This window comes from Lissotriton vulgaris, chromosome 1_1, assembly GCF_964263255.1.
Source record: "Lissotriton vulgaris chromosome 1_1, aLisVul1.2, whole genome shotgun sequence".
Taxonomy (NCBI): Eukaryota; Metazoa; Chordata; class Amphibia; order Caudata; family Salamandridae; genus Lissotriton; species Lissotriton vulgaris.
Genome location: NC_141685.1, coordinates 721129118 through 721148106, shown reverse-complemented (window position 1 = coordinate 721148106; position 18989 = coordinate 721129118). Strand labels below are relative to the sequence as shown.

Genomic DNA, 18989 nt, shown 5'->3' with positions numbered 1-18989 from the left:
TCTTGAGCTGTTAGTAGACTCTGCTGATTGTCCTTATGGGCAGAGTTTTCCTTGGGATGGAGACAGAGGTCTGATGCAAGGGGAAGAATGGGCCACTTCACTTTGTTGGACATGGTGGCACTGTCTGCCCACTGGAATGCATCTGTTCTGTGAGTAAATGAAGCGTAGGAGCTTCACAGACGGGGTCCACAGTGAGGGGACAAAGTCTCCCTGGGTTAGCTCAGTGGCTCAGGAGAGTGTTAAAATCCAACTAGGTTCAGATGGGCATAGCACAAGTGCTTCTCTAGAAGAGGGCCACTGCCCACATTCTATCATCTGAGCATGGAAATCCATCAGGGTTATCAATAGTCTACCCTAGCTTTAGGATGGAGGGGGGTTATGTTAGAAGTGTCCCTCCCTGCAGGGTCACCCCAAACCTTTTGACTTCACCCCTCTTGTTTTGCTGAATTCATTTTTGTTGTCTTTAGGACTCTGTGCACTTTACCATTGCTCTCTAATGCTATAGTGCGTGTGCTCTTTCGGTAAAACATGGCAAGATTGGCCCACACGTAATCGGCCCATTGAATTTACTTTTAAGTCCCTAGTAAATGGTACTACTGGTATCCAGGGCCTGTAAATTAAATACTACTAGGGGATCTGCAGGACTCCTTGTACCCCCCCCCCCCACTAAAGTACCCTTTTACAACATGGCTCAGGCCTGCCACTGTGGCCTGTAGAGCATTTTTAAACTGCCATTTCCACCTGGCAAAAATAAACCTTTTCCCAGTGTAAACCTTCCTTTTTAGGTCTCGGTTAGACAGTTCTTATGTTGTATCTTCAAGACTTGTATGTACTTTGTGGGCTTAAAGCTTGCCCATAGGCTTCCCATTTGCTGGTTCCATCATCGCTCTCCTAGTCTTTCCCTCCATTTGTCCATGGCAGACATTTGTCATGCCTCTTGCTGTGTTTAGCCCTCCGTGAGAGCAGGGACAAAGAACTATATAAATACACTGGGCACCATTTTAACATCTTTTCAGGTACTGCTTTTTTCTTTCTTTAAGAGCCGTCCTCAGATGTGCATGTCCTTTCACTAGCTTCAGTAAACAGGCTTGAAATGTATGTGCTTATCTTGTCGCATTTTCAGCGATCGCAACAATTGCCTCAAGTCTACAATGGGCTTTACAGTCTCTTTACTGGCTACGCATAACACTAAATGAAATAGGGAAAAACAACTCAGGACAGTACGTGGACACCTACTGCCCTTTCTCATCTATCTCTTTAGCTAAATAGCCAGATGAAATGTACCCTAGAAGCTGGCGCAGGGTAGCTGGGGTGTGCATACCATAACGCATGCATTTCTAGGGGCTCTCCTCCTAACCGGCTGCTCTCGCATCTGCAGGTAACACAGATACCTGCAGGTAAAATATCGGACTTTGATTTTCCACCTCTGGGGATTTTTAAGTGGCTGTCTTTTTACTGTTTATTTTGTGCCTCACCTGCCTCCACCACAACACTGACACAGAAATCTATTGGACAAGAGAGTCGTCTGTCTCCTCCTTTACGCCTGCCATTCATCAGCTCAGAGTCATTAAGAACAGAGTATGCGACGAGGCAACCGCCCCTGCCTAGATGTCAGGGTTCCGTTGTCCTCATTACCACAGATTGGATGTGTGATATGTCTGTCCCGCTTTTCCGTCCGCAGATTCTTTACCCGGAAGGTTTCATGTCAAGTTCTATGTGTCAGTGCTGCCTTCTCCCTAACTAAAGTAGGAAGTATGTTCCTGCGACTGGACTGTGCCAGGTGCAGAGATGGTGGACATTGGTGCCACTGTGCTACATACAAATCAGTCATCAGAGCTGCGTTCCAAGCTTCGTTCTGGAAACCAAACATTTTTCCTCAAAGCTATGTTACCTAGTTTGAACTATTTACAAACTGCAGTTTTCGTTTTATCGTCTGTATTTGTTGCCTATTGGACGACTGAGGTGGCAACGCTAGGCTGACTGCACAATGAGTGTTCTTGGGCAAAATGAGAGACCATAGATCTCCTCTGCATGCTGATTGGTTAAGAGAGGCCACTATTCCTGTGTGGAGCTGAGCTGTTTACTTTTAAGACCTTATTTAGATCTTGGTGGACGAGGTACTCTGTCACAACGTTGATAGATATCCAGTCCGCCGAACTTTAAATCCCATTATCTCCTATGCAATTATATTTCAGCGGATGGAATATCCATCACCTTTGTGACAGAGTAACCCATCCACCAAGATCTAAATCAAGCCCTTTAGAAGTGTTTATAGTAAATCAGTGGCAAGCTTAGAGAGAAATGCCTCTTTTTTAATTCCCAAACTCCATATAAATGACAATGACTTTTAGCAATGGTAGTATTAATGTGCAAAGCATTTAAACTTCCTGTGACCCTATTTTATCATAGTATCTAAATTGAGTCTAAATTTTGTCTCTGCATTATTTCATGCCTGCTAATTTTTTTTTTAATTCCTGTAAAATCCGCACATGTCTAGGCATGTAAATCATACGTTAAACATGGTAAACACAAAGACTTTTTTTGAAGTTTGCAAAAACTTTTTATATTTTATGAAGTGTGTTGTATGATTTATATAGCAATTATATTTTGGGCTCAACTGGTCAGAGGTTAAGATCTCAAGTGCCCTCCACCCCCTCCCAAGTTGTGTTGCTTGTCTTGTCCCCACCATTATTTTACTTGATGTTCTTCTCCCCTACTGCCATGCACCCTATACTGTGTTGTGTAGCTTGACTCACCTGCTGTTGTGTTGCTTGACCCACTTCTTCACCCCTATTGTATTGCTTGTTTTCAATGGGTGTGGCAATATCCTTTACAGGTCTCACCTACCAGACAGGTTTTATATCGAAGAGTCACTTCTGAAAGTATACCAAAAGCGTACGTATACACCTAAATTGTGTGCTCTTAGCTAAAAGACATTAGCATTGACAAAGCCAGTAGCTCTAGTATAACTAAGAACTATTGGCTTTACCAATGTTTGTCAATACTTATCGGATGCACTGAAAGCTCATAAGTGCAGGGTGCACAGTATATAAAAAGTAGGACATGTGTGCTTAAGTTTGACATATCCTGGTAGCAAAAGACTCAAACTAATTTTCCTTGAAGGCCTATGTCCCAGTGCCGAACACTGAGTTACCATATTACATTTAATAAGTGCTAACTGTAGATGGGTAGTAGATATATGTATATGCTGTTTACACTCAAATAAACTATCACTTAAAATCCTTCTTAAAGGTAAAGTTGAATTTTAGTTAGCTACAGCTCTTGCAGGTAGAGTGGTGGGGGCGGTGGGGCCGGATGGGGAGTATTTCGACAGACGATCACAAAGGAATATTAATTATTTATTTAATTTTCCCTTGTGGTTGTCTGTCGAATCCCCCCCCCCTCCAACCGGGCCATACAACCCTACCGCAATGAACTCGACACCAGGCTTGCTCTGCCTTTTGTTACTCTAATACAGTTCGGAGCCTTGACAGGGGATGGGGAAAAACTTTCCAGAACCTGATGTGAGGGTAGGACAGGACACAATACATCAAGGTTGGACCTTTAGAGCCACTCATCAGAACACTCCTGGGACTATGGAAGTTACAGAAGGAGAACTGCCCTGCTGCTTGAAGGGCTGCCTTGATGTTGAAGAATCTGCTTGTCTTCATCCCAGGCTACCCAGAGTGACTCCAAGGGTCAGTTGGTGGACCTCCTGAGTGAGGTTCAGGGCCACAAGAAGCTTCAGAGGATTCCCTGCATCTACCTAGAGGACCTGCTGAATCTGGACCTGCCTTGACCTGCAACTGGACCTGTTTGAGCCCTGCTGATGGCCTTTGCTGGAGTGAATCCTGATCCCCAAGAGGATCCAGGTCTTGGACATTGGCTGGAGTGTGAGTGTACTCCTCCTGGTGCAACTGAAGGTTTCAATGGAATTGACGCAGTGCGATGCAACCTGACACAGGACTGTGCATCACAGCACGTTGCAGCTCCTGGTCGGTGGGTCATTGGAATGGACGCAGCATGTTACAGCCTGACTGAGGATTGTGCATCCCAGCACCTTGCAGCTCCTGATAAGCAGCTTCATTGGAGGCAGCACAGTTTGATGCAGGACCGGGCATTGCAGCTACTTGCAGTTTCCGATTGGCGGCTTCAACCAAACCAACTCAGAACAGCTTAGACCAACACAGGACCTCACATGTCAACATCAAGGAAACTAAGGTGCAACTCCCGGGGGCAGAGTCAGCACAAGGCTCACAGGTTGATGCCGCATGGAGAAAATCCAGATGCGACTCTGATTCCCTGTTGGATACCTAACTTCAGAAAACACCAGCTTGGAAATTCCATTGTGTTATTTTCACCATACACACAAAGGGTGTATGAGTCATACATATATTTTTGTTTGTGTGTTTTTGTTCATGTCCTGACGAAAGCTCTCCTGACCCTCTGTGGGCCCCATGAGCTGAAACATGTCGACTTTTTTCAAGAACGATATGGTAGTTTAGTAACTCAACTACCTCAATATCCCAATTTCTTTTAAATATTAGTGACTAGTCAATTTTTTAGATTAAAAACCAAGTTCTTCCGACTAAGTCATTATATTTTAGATACTCTTTTTTCATTTCTGGACACTTCTGCATACACCAGAAGTAGCCTCGGGTGAGGCAGGCATACTGCACGTCAATCGTTGACCCTATGACGATGCCAAGACTCCTGATGGGGCGGATGAAAAGATATACCGCTATAATAACTCCAGGATGACTATGAGGGTTTTCGATAAAAACTAATGGTTTTTGCAGATACTAGTGTCCGTTCTTTTTGATTATCAGCAACTCCCAGTGGACCAGATTCATTTAAGTACCCTGCCCATGCTCCACCATGGTCAGCCTGAACTCGTGACTTTGTCCCGGTCCAGTGTGTAGGGCCGGCTTTAGCACTGGTGGCGGCCTGTGTTACAATGTCTGTTGGCGCCCCACCAATGACCACCTCAGCCACGGATTCCCTCACTAGCACCCTATAAAATTGCCCCTCAAATCTCCATAATCATTGTCTCTCAGATTCATTTAGTTTTATAGCACCACTCATACCAGTGTGAGGTGTAGGAGCACATTACATCACACACACATTACAAAGAGACAATCAATCATGCGTGTGTAAATCAGTATATGGGAAATGTTACATCAGACAGGACTACAAGGTGTAGTGTAGGAGTGAGATGTCACAGAAACTGGGAGGCAATACAGTTTAAGAGTCCTTATTCTGGAAAAGCACAAATTCAGAATTTAAAATGTAACATCATTGTTAGGAATTCTCTTTCATAATAAGAATTATTTCTACCCAAATGAACAGTTTTCACAAGATTAGGATGATGAAAGACTGGGCAAAAAAACATACAGCTCTAACATATACCTTGCAGTTTGCATGCAGCTCTTTGATGACACTTAATAGCTCAATGTTCTATATTAGGATTTTGACTTATAAACTACAAGTAACAAAATAAGCTCTCTTCCAAAAGCAGTAATCCACTTACCTATTTACATGATATGCACTTTGTTATCTGCATGGTACACATTCTTAGCAGTAGGCATTTTAAACCACTGCACTACCTAATGAGGAATCAAAACTTCCACCAGACAAATTTCTGCTCTCTTTCCATGAAGACGATTAATCACAGGAATTATCTTAACATTTTAATTGATGCCTGAAAATTGATCGAGGCCAGGAAGGCTGCAGCAGGTGCTTCTAAAATGATAAGATACTTGCAAAAATGACGCCCCCACCCCAAGTCAGCGCCCAGTGCGATTGCAACGATCACACTGCCCTACAGCCGACCCTGTCAGTGTAACCAGATAACCGCAGTTGGCACTTTCTGCTTCTTGGTGCTATTTTAACTTCAAACTTTCAAATTCAATATCTCCGGTTCTACTGATTGAAGGTTTCTCGTTCTGGTATCATTTACTTTTATTAACTAGCAGCCCGTCCCGACGTTGTCCGGGGATGGCCGATGTTCAGTTTTGGCATTACTTTTTGTTTGCGTAGTAATGTGTGTTTAATTCATCCGCAGGTTTTCATTGAGCCACACCTAATTTTGTTTTGCTGTCCTTGTTGAGAGTGTTCCCCCTGTGTGCGAATGTTGTTGTTTCCCAAATGTTGTAATTTGCGCCGCAAGTGCAGCAAGTGTTACAGTGGTCGCTCAGATGTTTTTGCCTGAAATTGCTTGTTTGTGAAAGGGTCTTTTCTTGTTTACATTTTCGATCCCTTTACTAATGTCTTTTTTTTGTTTTTATCGGCGCAAGTACTGGCAGTGTTCCACTGATAACGCAGAGTGTTTGAAATTCGGAAGTGTTTGTGTAAGTTGTTTTAAATTTTGTCCGCAGCATACGTAATTATTCGGAGCCTTGTGAGTAAAGTCTTGTTCATGTTCCGTCGATTGGCTTTCTTGTCTAAGAAATGGGCTCCTATTTGTTTACGTTCCTCCCCCTGTGACAACGTTGTCGTTTGTCAAATGGTTAAACATTTGTTATATTTTTGTATCGCAACTCGTGTGTGTGTTAATCATTGTGTGTCGTGATTGGTGGGCTGTGCGAAGCAACGCGAATGATAGGCGGCCCTTTTTGTAAGCCTGCCCCCTGTGGCACTGTATTATTATGGAAGGTGCGCCCCTTTTTGTATGTCATCCCATGAAGGCGTGAATGTTTGAAGGGTAACGCTGACGAATGCGCGAATGTCGAGGCGAATGATAGGCGGCCCTTTGCAAATGCGCGGCATGCACAGTTAAGTGTGTGCCTTGCACAGTAAAATCATTGAAATCGCATTTGCGCTATGCACATTGAAGTGTGTGGTGAAGTGTGTGCCTTGCACAGTGAAATCAGTGAAATCGTTTGGCATATGTTTATTGTTTGTACTTTGGGCCATGCCCCTGTAAACGCCCACATCTTTTGTTTGACACGCCCCTCTAGACGCTCACATCTTTTCTTTGACACGCCCACGCTAACGCCTACAAGGGACTACTTTCCCACTTTTGGCATTTTTGCTTTTTTAATGTATATGGTGTCCACATCTGTAGCCTATGTCCTTCTGCTACATCTCCCCTTTCAAATGGTGTATTGGGTGTAGTGATTGGTGCAGTACTTTTTGAGTTTACCTGGCTCAAAGGTTTTTTTTTTTCTCTTTATAATAGTAGTATAGATGATTACACTATATTTTTAAATTGGTTTGGGATTTTTCTTCTGTTGTGTTGTTACTTTATTACTGTTTGTGTGCTGCATAAATGCTTTACATATTGCCTCTAAGTTAAGCCTGACTGCTTTGTGCCAAGCTACCAGAGGGTTAAGCAGAGATTAATTTAGTGACTTTTGGAGTTCACCCTGACAAGGATTGTGGCTGTTGCCTTAGTGGGGTCCAACTAAGTGTGAGCGTAAAATCCGTTCCGCTCGTGGATTTTGCGGATTTTCGGCAAATTCGCAATCCGCGAACTCCCGCGAATTTGCCGAAAATCCGCAAATCCGCGAGCGAACTGATCTGGGGGCAAAAGTTCAAGCTTCAAGCTTGTAACTATTTTAGGATGGCGCCGGCAAGCTGCCAGCGCCATCCTAAAACAGTTACTAAGTTAGCTTCATCTGGAAGCACTAATAGATAAAATAAAGCAGGTGCTCGAGCACCTGCTTCATTTTATCTATTAGTGCTTCCTGTTGAAGCTAACCTTCTACCCTCTGCCCCACTCCTGTTTTATTTTAGGATGGCGCCGGCAAGCTGCCAGCGCCAGACCTGAAAAAGTATCATCTGCCAAGCAGCCAGATGGGCTCAGTGAGAAGGTGATGCTCTGCAAAACATCTGTCTGTGACTAGGACTGGGGTCCAAGGCCTGCTAGTCTTCCTGCTCGTTGAGGGGACATCACCCAGGGAATCCAAGACGACCAGTAAATATGGCACAATTATTCAGGGTAGCCTTCCTGGTAAAAGGGGTTGCCACACTGCTACTGCAAAGACTTTGGCACTTACTCCACAGCAGTCTTTACCATGGAAGACCCTCTTGGCATACAAGGTCACCGCACCGCTACTGCCCAACACATTGGCCCTTACTAGACAGCTGTCTTTCATCACTGCAAACCCTCCTGCATACCAGGTCACCCCACCTCTACTGCACAAGGCTTTGGCCCTTATGGCACGATAGTCTTTACCTTGGCTATCCTCATAGCAGCCCTCTCCTGGCATATGGGGGTCAATGACTGTCCTGAATAAGGGTCAAAGACCTGATCAGAGCATTGTCCATTTCCTCACACTCTCACAGGGAGTCCACCTGACAGGGCTCCCCACTTTACTTTGCTCTGTTCTCACAGGGCACACTGGCCTTGACAAGCAGGCACTGGGCAGAGCACCCATGTTGAATGCAAATGTATGTATGTGCGCCTCTGAATGGTACAGTACATGGAGTATACAGAATGTACATTGCGTGTATGCTGTATACATGCACTGGGTGTATGTGTGCCAGTTACAATACATGGATGGCACTGGGTTTCATTTTGGGAAACCGAGGCCTTTGTGGTGAATAATGGAGTGGAAGTAGAGAGATCTCCTCAGACAGATTTTGGGGATTGCTGCCTTCCTGTACCTTGGGTGGGATATACCCTGGGAAGGTGAAAACCATGCCTCCCCTGTGCACTTTAAATGGTGCTTTTTGATTCAGTGGAAGGTCACAAGAAAGGAGCTTCTGCACATCTCAGGAAGGAGATGTAGCTGACAAGAGGAACATAAAGAGTAGAAATGGGAGCCATGGGTAACCTTTTGATGCACATATCACTGTGGTTGACATCCAAGTGGGAACTCCCGTCACTCCTATGGCTGTGTTGAGGGGCTCTCAGCTTCAAAAACAACCCCTGCTGCAAAAAGACTGCTTCTCAAACAGGAAAGGGTGCAGAGGAGCATGTACTTCAAAGACTCAGACCCAAAATCACATTTGGTGCCTGGAAATTGATCATAGGAATAGCTGTTTCGGGCCACAAAAACTGTTATCTCCCAAGAAGCCACACAGGCTTTGTGAGGAGTGAATGCTCAGCAAGACTTCTACCTGTGACCAAGACTGGGGGCCAAGGCCTGCTAGTCTCCCTGTTGGGTGAGGAGACATCACCCAGGGAATCTAAGACTCCCTGCCCTGGAGCCTGTATGCCCTGTGAGGAAGAGACGAGCGTTAGAGGGAGCAATGTCCAGTGGGAAGCCCTGTTGAGTGGACTCTCTGTGTGAGATGTGAAGAAACAGTTTCTGCACCAATCAGTATAGGACTGAGTCGGTGACCCCCATATGCCAGGAGAGGGCCACCTTTAAGATAGCTTTGGTAAAGGCGGCCATGCGGTAAGGGCCAAAGCCTTGTGTGATAGCACTGTACAACCCTGTATACCAGGAGGGGCTGCCATGAATAACTGTGCTGTGTTGACAGTGCCTAAGACCATGGAGAAAGAGCAATGGTGACCCGTGGGTCATCGGAAGCAACAAGGACTACAACTGGTACGACTCCGTTGGACGAGTGAGGATACCATGGGAGCATCATCACACAAGTGTGGGACCAAGAACAGGATTGGCATAATCAATCCCCTCATCAGGAGCATCTGAACACTTACCCTGCAGGAAAATTCAGATCACTGCAGAAGCTCGACAGTGATGGAGTCTGCACCTGCTGGTGCTGTGTTAATGTGAGGCCAACTGACCTGACTTCGACAGGAGGTGCTCCAGGAATCCAGGACTTCTTAATGCTTTCCTTCTTCCAGTGCAGAAAAAAAAAGGCCTGACAGCCCCGGGGGATCTGGATGCGTCATTGGAACACTATTGAATTTAATTCAAAGTGGTAGTGGACTCGTGAGTCACAATTGCTAACCTCAGGGTAAGACTGGTTAATTGTGTGTATATGTCGTTTTCTTCCTTTGTGCACTAGGTGGTAGAAATAAAATACTTCCCTTTTGTTCTAAAAGTGAGTATTTGGCAGTGGCGGCTGGAATATGAAGTGATGGGAGATGGTCGCGGGGTGAGGGGAGGGAATGAAATAAAAAAACACAAATGTACCTGTCTGCCACTGCCACTCGCCGCCACTGCCATTCGCCAACACTGCTGCCTTATCTCGGTCCACTTCCTCGCCTCCAGGACAGAAATCAGGGTGCGCCCGGCTCCCAGCTTTCAGATAGCCAATCACAAAGCAGCAATGCAGCATTGTGATTGGTCTGGGCGCCGTGGATCAGCGCTCGGCAAGAGAGTTGGAGGCTGGACATGTTCTCCATGCAAACCGTAATGCAGCCTACATGGAGAACATGCAAAGTGCGCGTGAATGTTTGGCCAGCCCCACAGGTCCGGCCAAACATTTATGTAAACTTTAGGGACTGCAAACCACTCCTCTCCTCCCCTGCTCTTTCAGAGCAGCCGTGCCAGGAAAGATGCCGCAACAAGGAAAAACCTGGAGTTATTATAATTTTATTTTTCCCTTAGTGTCACTACTTTAAAGTAGTGCGGCGACGCTCCTCCGCCTTAGCAGAGGAGCCGCCACTGGATTTGGCTAGACAATTATTTAGTCCTGCTTGTCATGGTTCAGGGGCCAGGAACCTACCTGGGGTTCGGGAAACACATGAGTAAATGTGCTGTTTCGTTGAACCCGTTTTAGTCATGGGTGCTGCGGATCTCTGTAGCATATCATGGATGGAAGTCAGCATTCCAGATTTCTCCAGCGGTAACTACTTGACGGAGCCTCAGCTCGGGTTGAACATTTGGGTAAGAGAGCATTTAAACCCGTAGCGTTCAACCTGGCGCTGCCTCATATTGAGTCCATGTTCACAAGTTCAGACGAGACCAGTGCGTTTCAGAGCATTACGCTCTGATCCCTTGGATTGTATAGTGCGGCTCGCTGGATCGCCTGTTTTTTTTTTCGAGAGTACTAGCGAGAATTGCTGGATGCTGACTAATTATCAATGTATATTGGAGCGCTATGAGCACCGGCTTTCACGTGCGCAGGAGCACTTACATTTGGCAGTTAAAACAAATGGCAGCAGCAGAAGCAGCGCTTAGTGTGGCGGTGAACCACATGGGCGCTGTTTGAGCTGATGGTAATGCACGCACTAAAGCGCTTGCATATTCATTAATTTTGGATTAAGTACTTCTGGCAGCTTTTTCACTGCATCTTATTTCTCTGTATCTGGTTTCTTCATGCATGGACCACCTTGTTCATATATATAGTTTCAGCGCTGATTATGCCACATCCCTAACCTTGGTTCTGCGCGTAGGTGTGCTTACCATGACATCCTCATTTTAGTGAAGCATTTACTGAATAATCCTTGAGGACAAACTGGCGGTTGACATGGACCACATTCCAAGGTGATTACACATATTTCTCTGTACCTCCTTTTCTTTCCTGTGTGAATGTGTGTCTGTACGTGAACTAAGGAAATAGGCTTTCTGATGCTATATTTTGTCGCCATAGGTCTGTGTCCTGGGTGGGATCCTGGTGTCTTCATATATAATTGTTCATTGGGTACCATCCTCTTGATGCCAGTGGATTGTTCATACCCAGGTATATATCCATTACCCAGGGTTGGGAAGGGGTGCACTTTGTTGCCTCAACCAGAGTAGGTTCTAATCTCTGTCCTTCTTGTTATACGTACTACACCATCTAGGATTCCCGCTCCCGGCCCCCAACCTTAACCCTGGTCTTCATGGTTGTTATTAACAGAGGGAGGTAAGGGTGGAGTTTGTTCATATTGTCTCTGCAGGCATGCTCCACAAGCGTAAGGTAAGGCCCATAGAGCTCTGACACTGCTGCACTCCTTTTGAGCTCTGAGCCCATGTTCACTAATCTGTGTCCACTACTCCCTTCCCACCCTTAGAAGCCTTTGACCTCTTGACCACGCTTACTACTGAGATTCAAGTGCAGAAGGGGGTAGTTGGCTCAGTTGCTCAGAATCCATAGTAGGCCACGCCCTGGGTCATCGGGAGTAAAAGGCCTAAACCCACAGACTTGGGCCAGTAGCCCCTGAATGTCTTGTGGCCCTCTGAAAGGGGTTCTACCAATAACTAGCTAGATACATTCTGTATACCACAATTAACTGCAGCACACTCTGAATTGGTAATAGTTGATATTAGATTAGAGTGGGCAAACTATTCTAAAGAAGACTAGACTCCTGGAAAGTCCTAGGGTATGCATTGCATCCTGGCTGAACTTTACACAATTCTTGCACAAGAAATACATAATTTTTTTATGAAGCAAATTAGACCTGGATGAATTTTGTGTAATTTCCTTTGCTGAAATGTCAAGAAATTCCAAAAAGAATTATGCATTATGATGCAAAATTCCAATCTGGCTCTTTTGCATAGTTTTTTAACATGAAATATGTCATCCTGCCCGCTTTATGGCCAGGGGAGACACCAAAATAATTGTGCTATATCACGAATTACATGCACAGCAGCCCCATGCGTTCAGCTTGTTCACGTTTTTCCCATGTTCTTGTGTTAAGAATGTTACATCTTGACGGAATCTCGGGCATTTTATGCAACAATTGTAAAATAACATGTTGGAAATCATACAAAATGACTCTAGTTAAAATACAATTTTGCCAGGGCCCAAAACCAAGACAAAATCTTCTGAATATAGGAGAGCCACCAAGAATTAAGGAGGAAAGCCACAACCTCTATCTTTCTGATTAATGATAAAGATGTGACAGACTTCCTTTCTTATCTATCGCTATCATTGTTAAATTCAGATTTTAAAATGTTATCAAGAATTCTAAATAAGAGACTAGAAAGTCTGGCTAAAGGAATATGGATTTGTAGTAGGGAAAGACAAAAATAGGTGCCGAAAATTGTCCCATTGAGTGTCATTTTTGTTATAGTGGGAGGTGATTTACAGGATGAACATTGGACCAGCTTTTGTAATCTGGAGTGAAACAGTCTACTCAGATATAAGGCCTCCCATTTTCAATGGGAGATTAATATTGAATATACAAATACAGTGACCTACACATCAGGGATGGCCATTGTTTTCTATATTACATGTTCTCTGAATGGATTCATTAATGCAGTGCTTAATTTGTAAGCAAATACGTGCCAGGGCCCTCGTTAGGAGGCAACTGCTGCTTGTACCAACCACTGACCCTAACAGAGCTGCCAATGACATTATCAACACAGCTACTAATCCTCACACTTCTCTACAAGTGTGACATTTCAGACTATTTCAGGCCCTCAACGCAATAAGAATTAGTTGGGCAACAGGAATTAGTCATTTTAAATATATATTGAATTAATAAACAGCAGGTGTTACTCTCATCTCTAAATGTTACAAAGAGTGCAACCATGTGGCAGACTGTCTTAAAATGTTGTTGTTGACGTTTAATTGCCATGACTAGCACCGTAAACCACCGGTTCAAATTAGGACCTGCATTAGAGAGGAAAATAGCTCAGACAATAACACCATTTAGATACTTAGGGGTCCATTATGATTGCGGGCGGATCGCCACCGCCCATATGGCGGTGGCGATCCGCCCGCACTGAATTCTCCCCCGCCACATTACCATGGTGGGGGGGAGCCCGGCAGACGGAAAGACCATCCGCCGGTTTTCCGCCCGGTCAAAGAGTCGACCGGGCAGAAAAGATGCTAACATGGTGGCGGTGGCTGGGAGACGCCGCCATCCATATTAGCATAATAGCGGGGACATGCCTTTCCGCAACGGAAAAGCAGGCGGAAATCACTTGTGGGGCCCGTTGCGGGCCCCCAGGTATTCTAGGGGGTGGAGGTGGACATGGGGGGGTACCTATGGTACCCCCCTGCATTTCAATATACAACGTGGCAGGCACCGCGCGGTGCTTGTCACATTGTGCATTAAACTGCATGATGTGCATTTTTAGCATTGCGGTAGGCGGTGCTTTCAGCACCACCTGCCGCAATGCTAAACATGCGGAATGCGCCCGCCACTGTGGCGGGCGCATCCTAATGTCCCCCACGGGACCCCCGTCCTTATGGCGGGCGGTCCCTTTTTGCGCCGGGATGGCGGGCGGACATCCTAATGTGCCCCGTAGTTTGTCAAGTCAACCCTACTTCTTATGCAAACGATGCTGCAATTTATACTTCCAACATGGAAGAAGCCACTCTTACAATGGAAGCATTCTGTTCATATGACGTTAGCATTGTTATAAAACTCCACTCCTTAAATGATCTCCTATTAATACCATGTCATTACTTTCTTTTCTGTTACACCAAGTTGAGCTTAACAATCGTCATTTGTGTTTTTTTTTTTACAACCTGTACTTACCTTGATACAGGTGGGGTATGCAATGATTCCGCCTTCACATACTTGAGACATGTCACTTGAGCTTGTGTGCTTTATGTATCCTTCTTTACAAGTAAATTCAATAGTTTGATTATCAGTTGCATACAGTAGGTGTGTAAAGGCTGGAAGTAGCTTTATGTTGTTTTGTTCAATTTCTTCGAGTTTCAATAGGCATGATCCTGAAAAATTGAGGAACCATCTTTGATAAAATATAACAAAATAATCATATACAAACGCATAATACATTTCAAGTTTTTAATTTTTAGGGCTGCTTACTTCCCATTAAAGTTGACCCTCAATAAGAGGTAGTTGAAAATGGCCTTTGATAAAAAATAAAATGTAGCATTTGAGTGCAAAGTTCAAGATTGCTGATTTTAACAACTTCTGCAAAGCCTTTTGGTCCCTCCAGTGAAACCTATTGTCTGTGCCAATGCGTGCTTTTTTTACCTACACATGGACTACGTACATATACATGCACACGTGGCAGCCATCTTTCAGTGAATTTTGTAAGTGTTAAAAGAATCAACTTAAGGATGGCTGATGTGAACGTAAACAAATTAGCAGCTGCAATCTTTGAATTAATTTTCTTATGCTTCAAGAGTATCCTTTGGAAGCTTCCATTAGCGGCAGCCCTGTCTGAATGGACCTTGTTAAAGAATTTCCTCTAGCGATGCCTGTCATTCATGTGTGTCAATATTGGGCTGGCAAATACCATAGTACTTCAGGATTAACCTCCAATTATTTGATCAAGTTTATATTTGTTTGTTTGTGAAATAAAAGCAGGTGTGGTATTCAGTATACTGTTGACTGTATAATTTATTCCATTTTACTTGACTATTATTTGCCAATTAAAGGCATGAAGGTAGAGCACCCCCACTTTAAGTGACTTTTTGTTTAGAGTATAGAAGTGAGTGAACCTGGACATGATTGACATCTGTTGGCTTATGAGGACTCAATGAGATCATCTTGAGTTCCTCAAATCAGGGCCAACAGACAGGGACCAGCTAGTGTTTTGATATTTTTACATTTTTGGGCCTGGAGAATGAGATGCTGGATTGGAAGTTGCCAGACTATGATATTAGGAATCTGTGCAGTTTGATATCAGTTTCTTGTCCAGGACATAGTTGTAGAGGGGCGACACCCTTGGCTGGTTGGGGTGGTCGTGGGCCTACCAAGAGTATACAAACACACACATCAATATTGACACAGCACGCGTGGCATGGTACGTGCACTGACCATGAACAGCTCGCACACCTTTATTTATTACTGCTGGGCCGAGCCTGGCCCACAGGTTGCATCTCGCAGCATATTAATGCAGTGGTCAGATAGTTCACTACATCCCTCTTAACCTTCAATCACAAATAATAAAATACGACAATCAGAGACAAAATACAATTCTGTTCTGACTGCTTAACACACAAAGTTCCTCAGTCTTTGGCTAAGCTGGGGATTGGTTCGCAAATGCTAAGGATACCCTCGTATCGTAGGCATGTACTAGTTGGATCTTCCTGCCATCATTGAGTCTGAGTATGTTACATGTAGTTAGATTAACCGTGGACATCTTATTTGGGACTGTCATGAGGAGAAATGGGCTTGTTTTGGGTGACTTGCACTATGTTTTGTGGATGTGCTGTGCTAGTGCCGAATACATAAAAGTGTCATGTATTATAGTGTTTGTGCATGCATTTTGGCCAACAACTTTTTAATTTCACTGGATTCCCTCCTTCCCCTTGAACCTCATCAATGACTAAACACACCCTGTCCCAACCTCCACCCACAACAACCCCCCCAATTAGGTTGGGAATCCCTTCCTCTTAACATTTATAACTGGGAGTGATCCCTAGCGGAAGTGGATACTCTGAGCTGACTACCTGGCAATAAGGCTGGGTGGCCGAGTGTTGAGAACTGCCAGGGTCTCCTAGACAACAACGGATACTTTAAAGAAAACATACACATGCAAGTAGGCATGGCTAAATAGGAACCAGTGAAATTGCCCTGGAGTTGCATCATTCATCAAGATAAGCCTAGCTTGTTTGGAGACAAGCCTACCTCCATTAAGAACCAGATGCATACAACATAGTAAGACATGGGAAATAACTGGTAATTAGTCATTGTTACTTAATTGTGCCTCTACTGAGGAGAGAGGCGAGTTTGTTGGAGGCCAGGCTGCTTTGGTCTTTTGTTTGGTAAACTTGAGTGCTTGTCTTGCATCCGTGAAATAATGTACCTTGCCATCTCGTGTGACCTTGAGTTTCACCAGGTATAATGGTCTGTATTGCTCATGCGCCTGTTGCAGCAGTCATTTAGCTGGTAGGAAGTCCCGGCGGACAGCCCGCACCCCTGTGGTGCAATCAGGATAGAAGGATATGTTGCTGCCCAGGGTTTGGATTTGGCCCTTTTCTCAAGCTAGCATGAGGATCGTGTTACGTTCTTTGTAGTTTAACAGATGAGCAGCGATAGGTCGAGGAGCGGGTTCCAGGTGCATGCCAGGGGCCGAGTGGCCTGTGGTCCCTTTCAACGATGAACACTGGTGACAGTTCCACTCAAAGAGATCTTTTAGCAAGGTTTCAACAAAGGCTTCCATTTTAGAGATCACAGTGGTCTCCAGCACCCCCACGATGCAAATGTTGTTACGCCTCGACCAGGCTTCAAGGTCTTCATTTTTTGCCTTTATAAGCGCCAGTACTTTATTCATTCACAGGAGTTGTTCAATTTCAACTCCTTGGTTGTCGTCGGCATCTGATACGTGGGATTCCAGCTGATCGAGCCTGGTGTTGAGGGTCCAAAGACACTGTAAAAATCCGGGCATCTAGATTGAAGTATAAGAAGGAACTCACCAGGGGTAAGAGTGAGTGGGAGGAAATAAAGTGGGAAGACCTGAGACATGCGCTTCTCTTAAAGGATGCTAAGACATTTTGGGCCATAGTCTCTTCTGGAGTGAAGGAAGGAGGAGAGGCTGTACTACCGAACATCGCACTCTCAGTGTGGGAGGCTCACTTCATGGCACTTTACGCAACCCCCGAGTTTGGTGCCCAAGAGTCCCAACGTCGGGACAGGATGCCAGAAGCAGACACGGCCCCCCGGATTTCACCGGCCCTAGACCCCCCCCCCCCACGAGTATAGACTGGTGGGGGCCTCGGGCTCGGGATACCGGTCGGGCTTGCTGGATGGTCGGGAGATGATTCCTACTGAAAGCCTTGAGAGCATTTCTCTCAAAGAAGTGGAATCTGCTATTCAAAGATTGCTCCCAAACAAAGCCCCGGGCCTTGACAAGCTCCCAAGTGACCTCTTTCGCTCCCAGCCTAAAATTTGGGCACCTTACCTGGTAGTCCTCTTTAATGCAGTTCTCCGGGGCCCTGTGTTACCGGAGACCTGGTTGAGAGCGGAGATCGTCCCAATCTTTAAGAAGGGTTGCCCGCTAGTTCCATCTAACTACAGGCCCATTAGTCTTCTAGATACCACCCAGAAACGAATGGGCCGGATACTATTGGACAGACTATTGGGTTGGATGGAGGAACACGAAACATTGACCACCCTCCAAGCCGGATTTAGAACGGGCATCTCGACCTTGGACCAAATCTTCCAGCTGCAGGTCCTATTTTGGAAAACTGCAAGAGTAGAGGGCGCAGCCTCTACCTTGTCTTCATGGACCTGCGGGCCACTTTCAATTTGGTGCCTAGGGAGAGATTATGGCTGGTGTTGGAAGAACTAGGTCTCCCGCCCTACCTATTGGATGTCCTAATTAGACTACATGCAGGGAACTATGCGCAGGTGAGGTGTGGGAGGAACGGTGAACTCTCGGCCCATTTCCCTGTAACCAGAGGCGTACGCCAGGGCTGCGTCCTGGCCCCTACACTCTTCAGCCTCTATATTAATGGTTTGGTAGATGCACTTAATGGTGTCAGGGACAGTGATGCCCCGCGATTGGCCACTGGTGGGGTGCCCGCTCTGATGTTCGCGGACGACACTCTGTTGCTGTCCCGAAAGTCAACGGGCATCCAGCGGGTCCTGGACGGGTTTGTAACCTTCTGTGCCTCGAGGGGATTGGAGATAAACTTGGAGAAAACTAAGTTTATGATCTTCAATCCCCCGAGGCACACCCGCCCGAATCCTGTTTTAAGTGGTATTCCACTTGAACGGGTTAAAACTTTCGTCTACCTGGGGGTCACGCTGACTGAACACTTTGATTGGGGCCACCAAGTATCTAAATCTTCCCTGAGACTCTCGCAGATTTTGGTGGGCATTGGTAAATTTCATAGAATCTCTCAATTTAAACCAGTTGCCCCTGTTGTCGAGATTTACAGTACCCAAGTAAGGTCAGCAGCTATGTAGGGTGCAGAACTTTGGGGACACACAAACATAGAGAGCCTACTAAAGGTTGAGCAGGCCTTCATGCGTAGTTTGGTGGGCCTACCCCAGAGCACTCCTCTTATACCATTGCGGCTGGATATGGGTCTGGAGTCTATCAAAGAATTGGTGACCGCACGACCACTGCTCTACTGGAGAAGGCTCTGGTCTGTACCAGAGCTTGCTGCCTATAGAGTAGAATTTGCTGCGGTCTGGGGCCTGATAAAGAATAAAAACATACCGTGGCTATCCCATATTAAAGTTTTCCTCTACCAAATTGGCCTACCACAACTATGGGACACCCCCGAGGAAAGTTGCCTGAGGATTCAGAGGTCAGAGTTGTTGGCCT

General features: G+C 45.4%; 1 protein-coding gene across 5 annotated transcripts in view; it reads right to left on the bottom strand.

Annotated features, from left to right (window-relative positions):
* LOC147747710 (coagulation factor XIII B chain-like) overlaps nt 1-18989 on the bottom strand; it is a 706417-nt gene that overhangs the window by 14307 nt on the left and 673121 nt on the right. For all 5 annotated transcript variants that reach the window (XM_086954968.1, XM_086954960.1, XM_086954975.1 and 2 more), the window contains one exon: nt 14276-14472. In XM_086954968.1, the coding sequence (XP_086811094.1) occupies nt 14276-14472 (197 nt within the window). The remainder of the gene's footprint in view (nt 1-14275; nt 14473-18989) is intronic.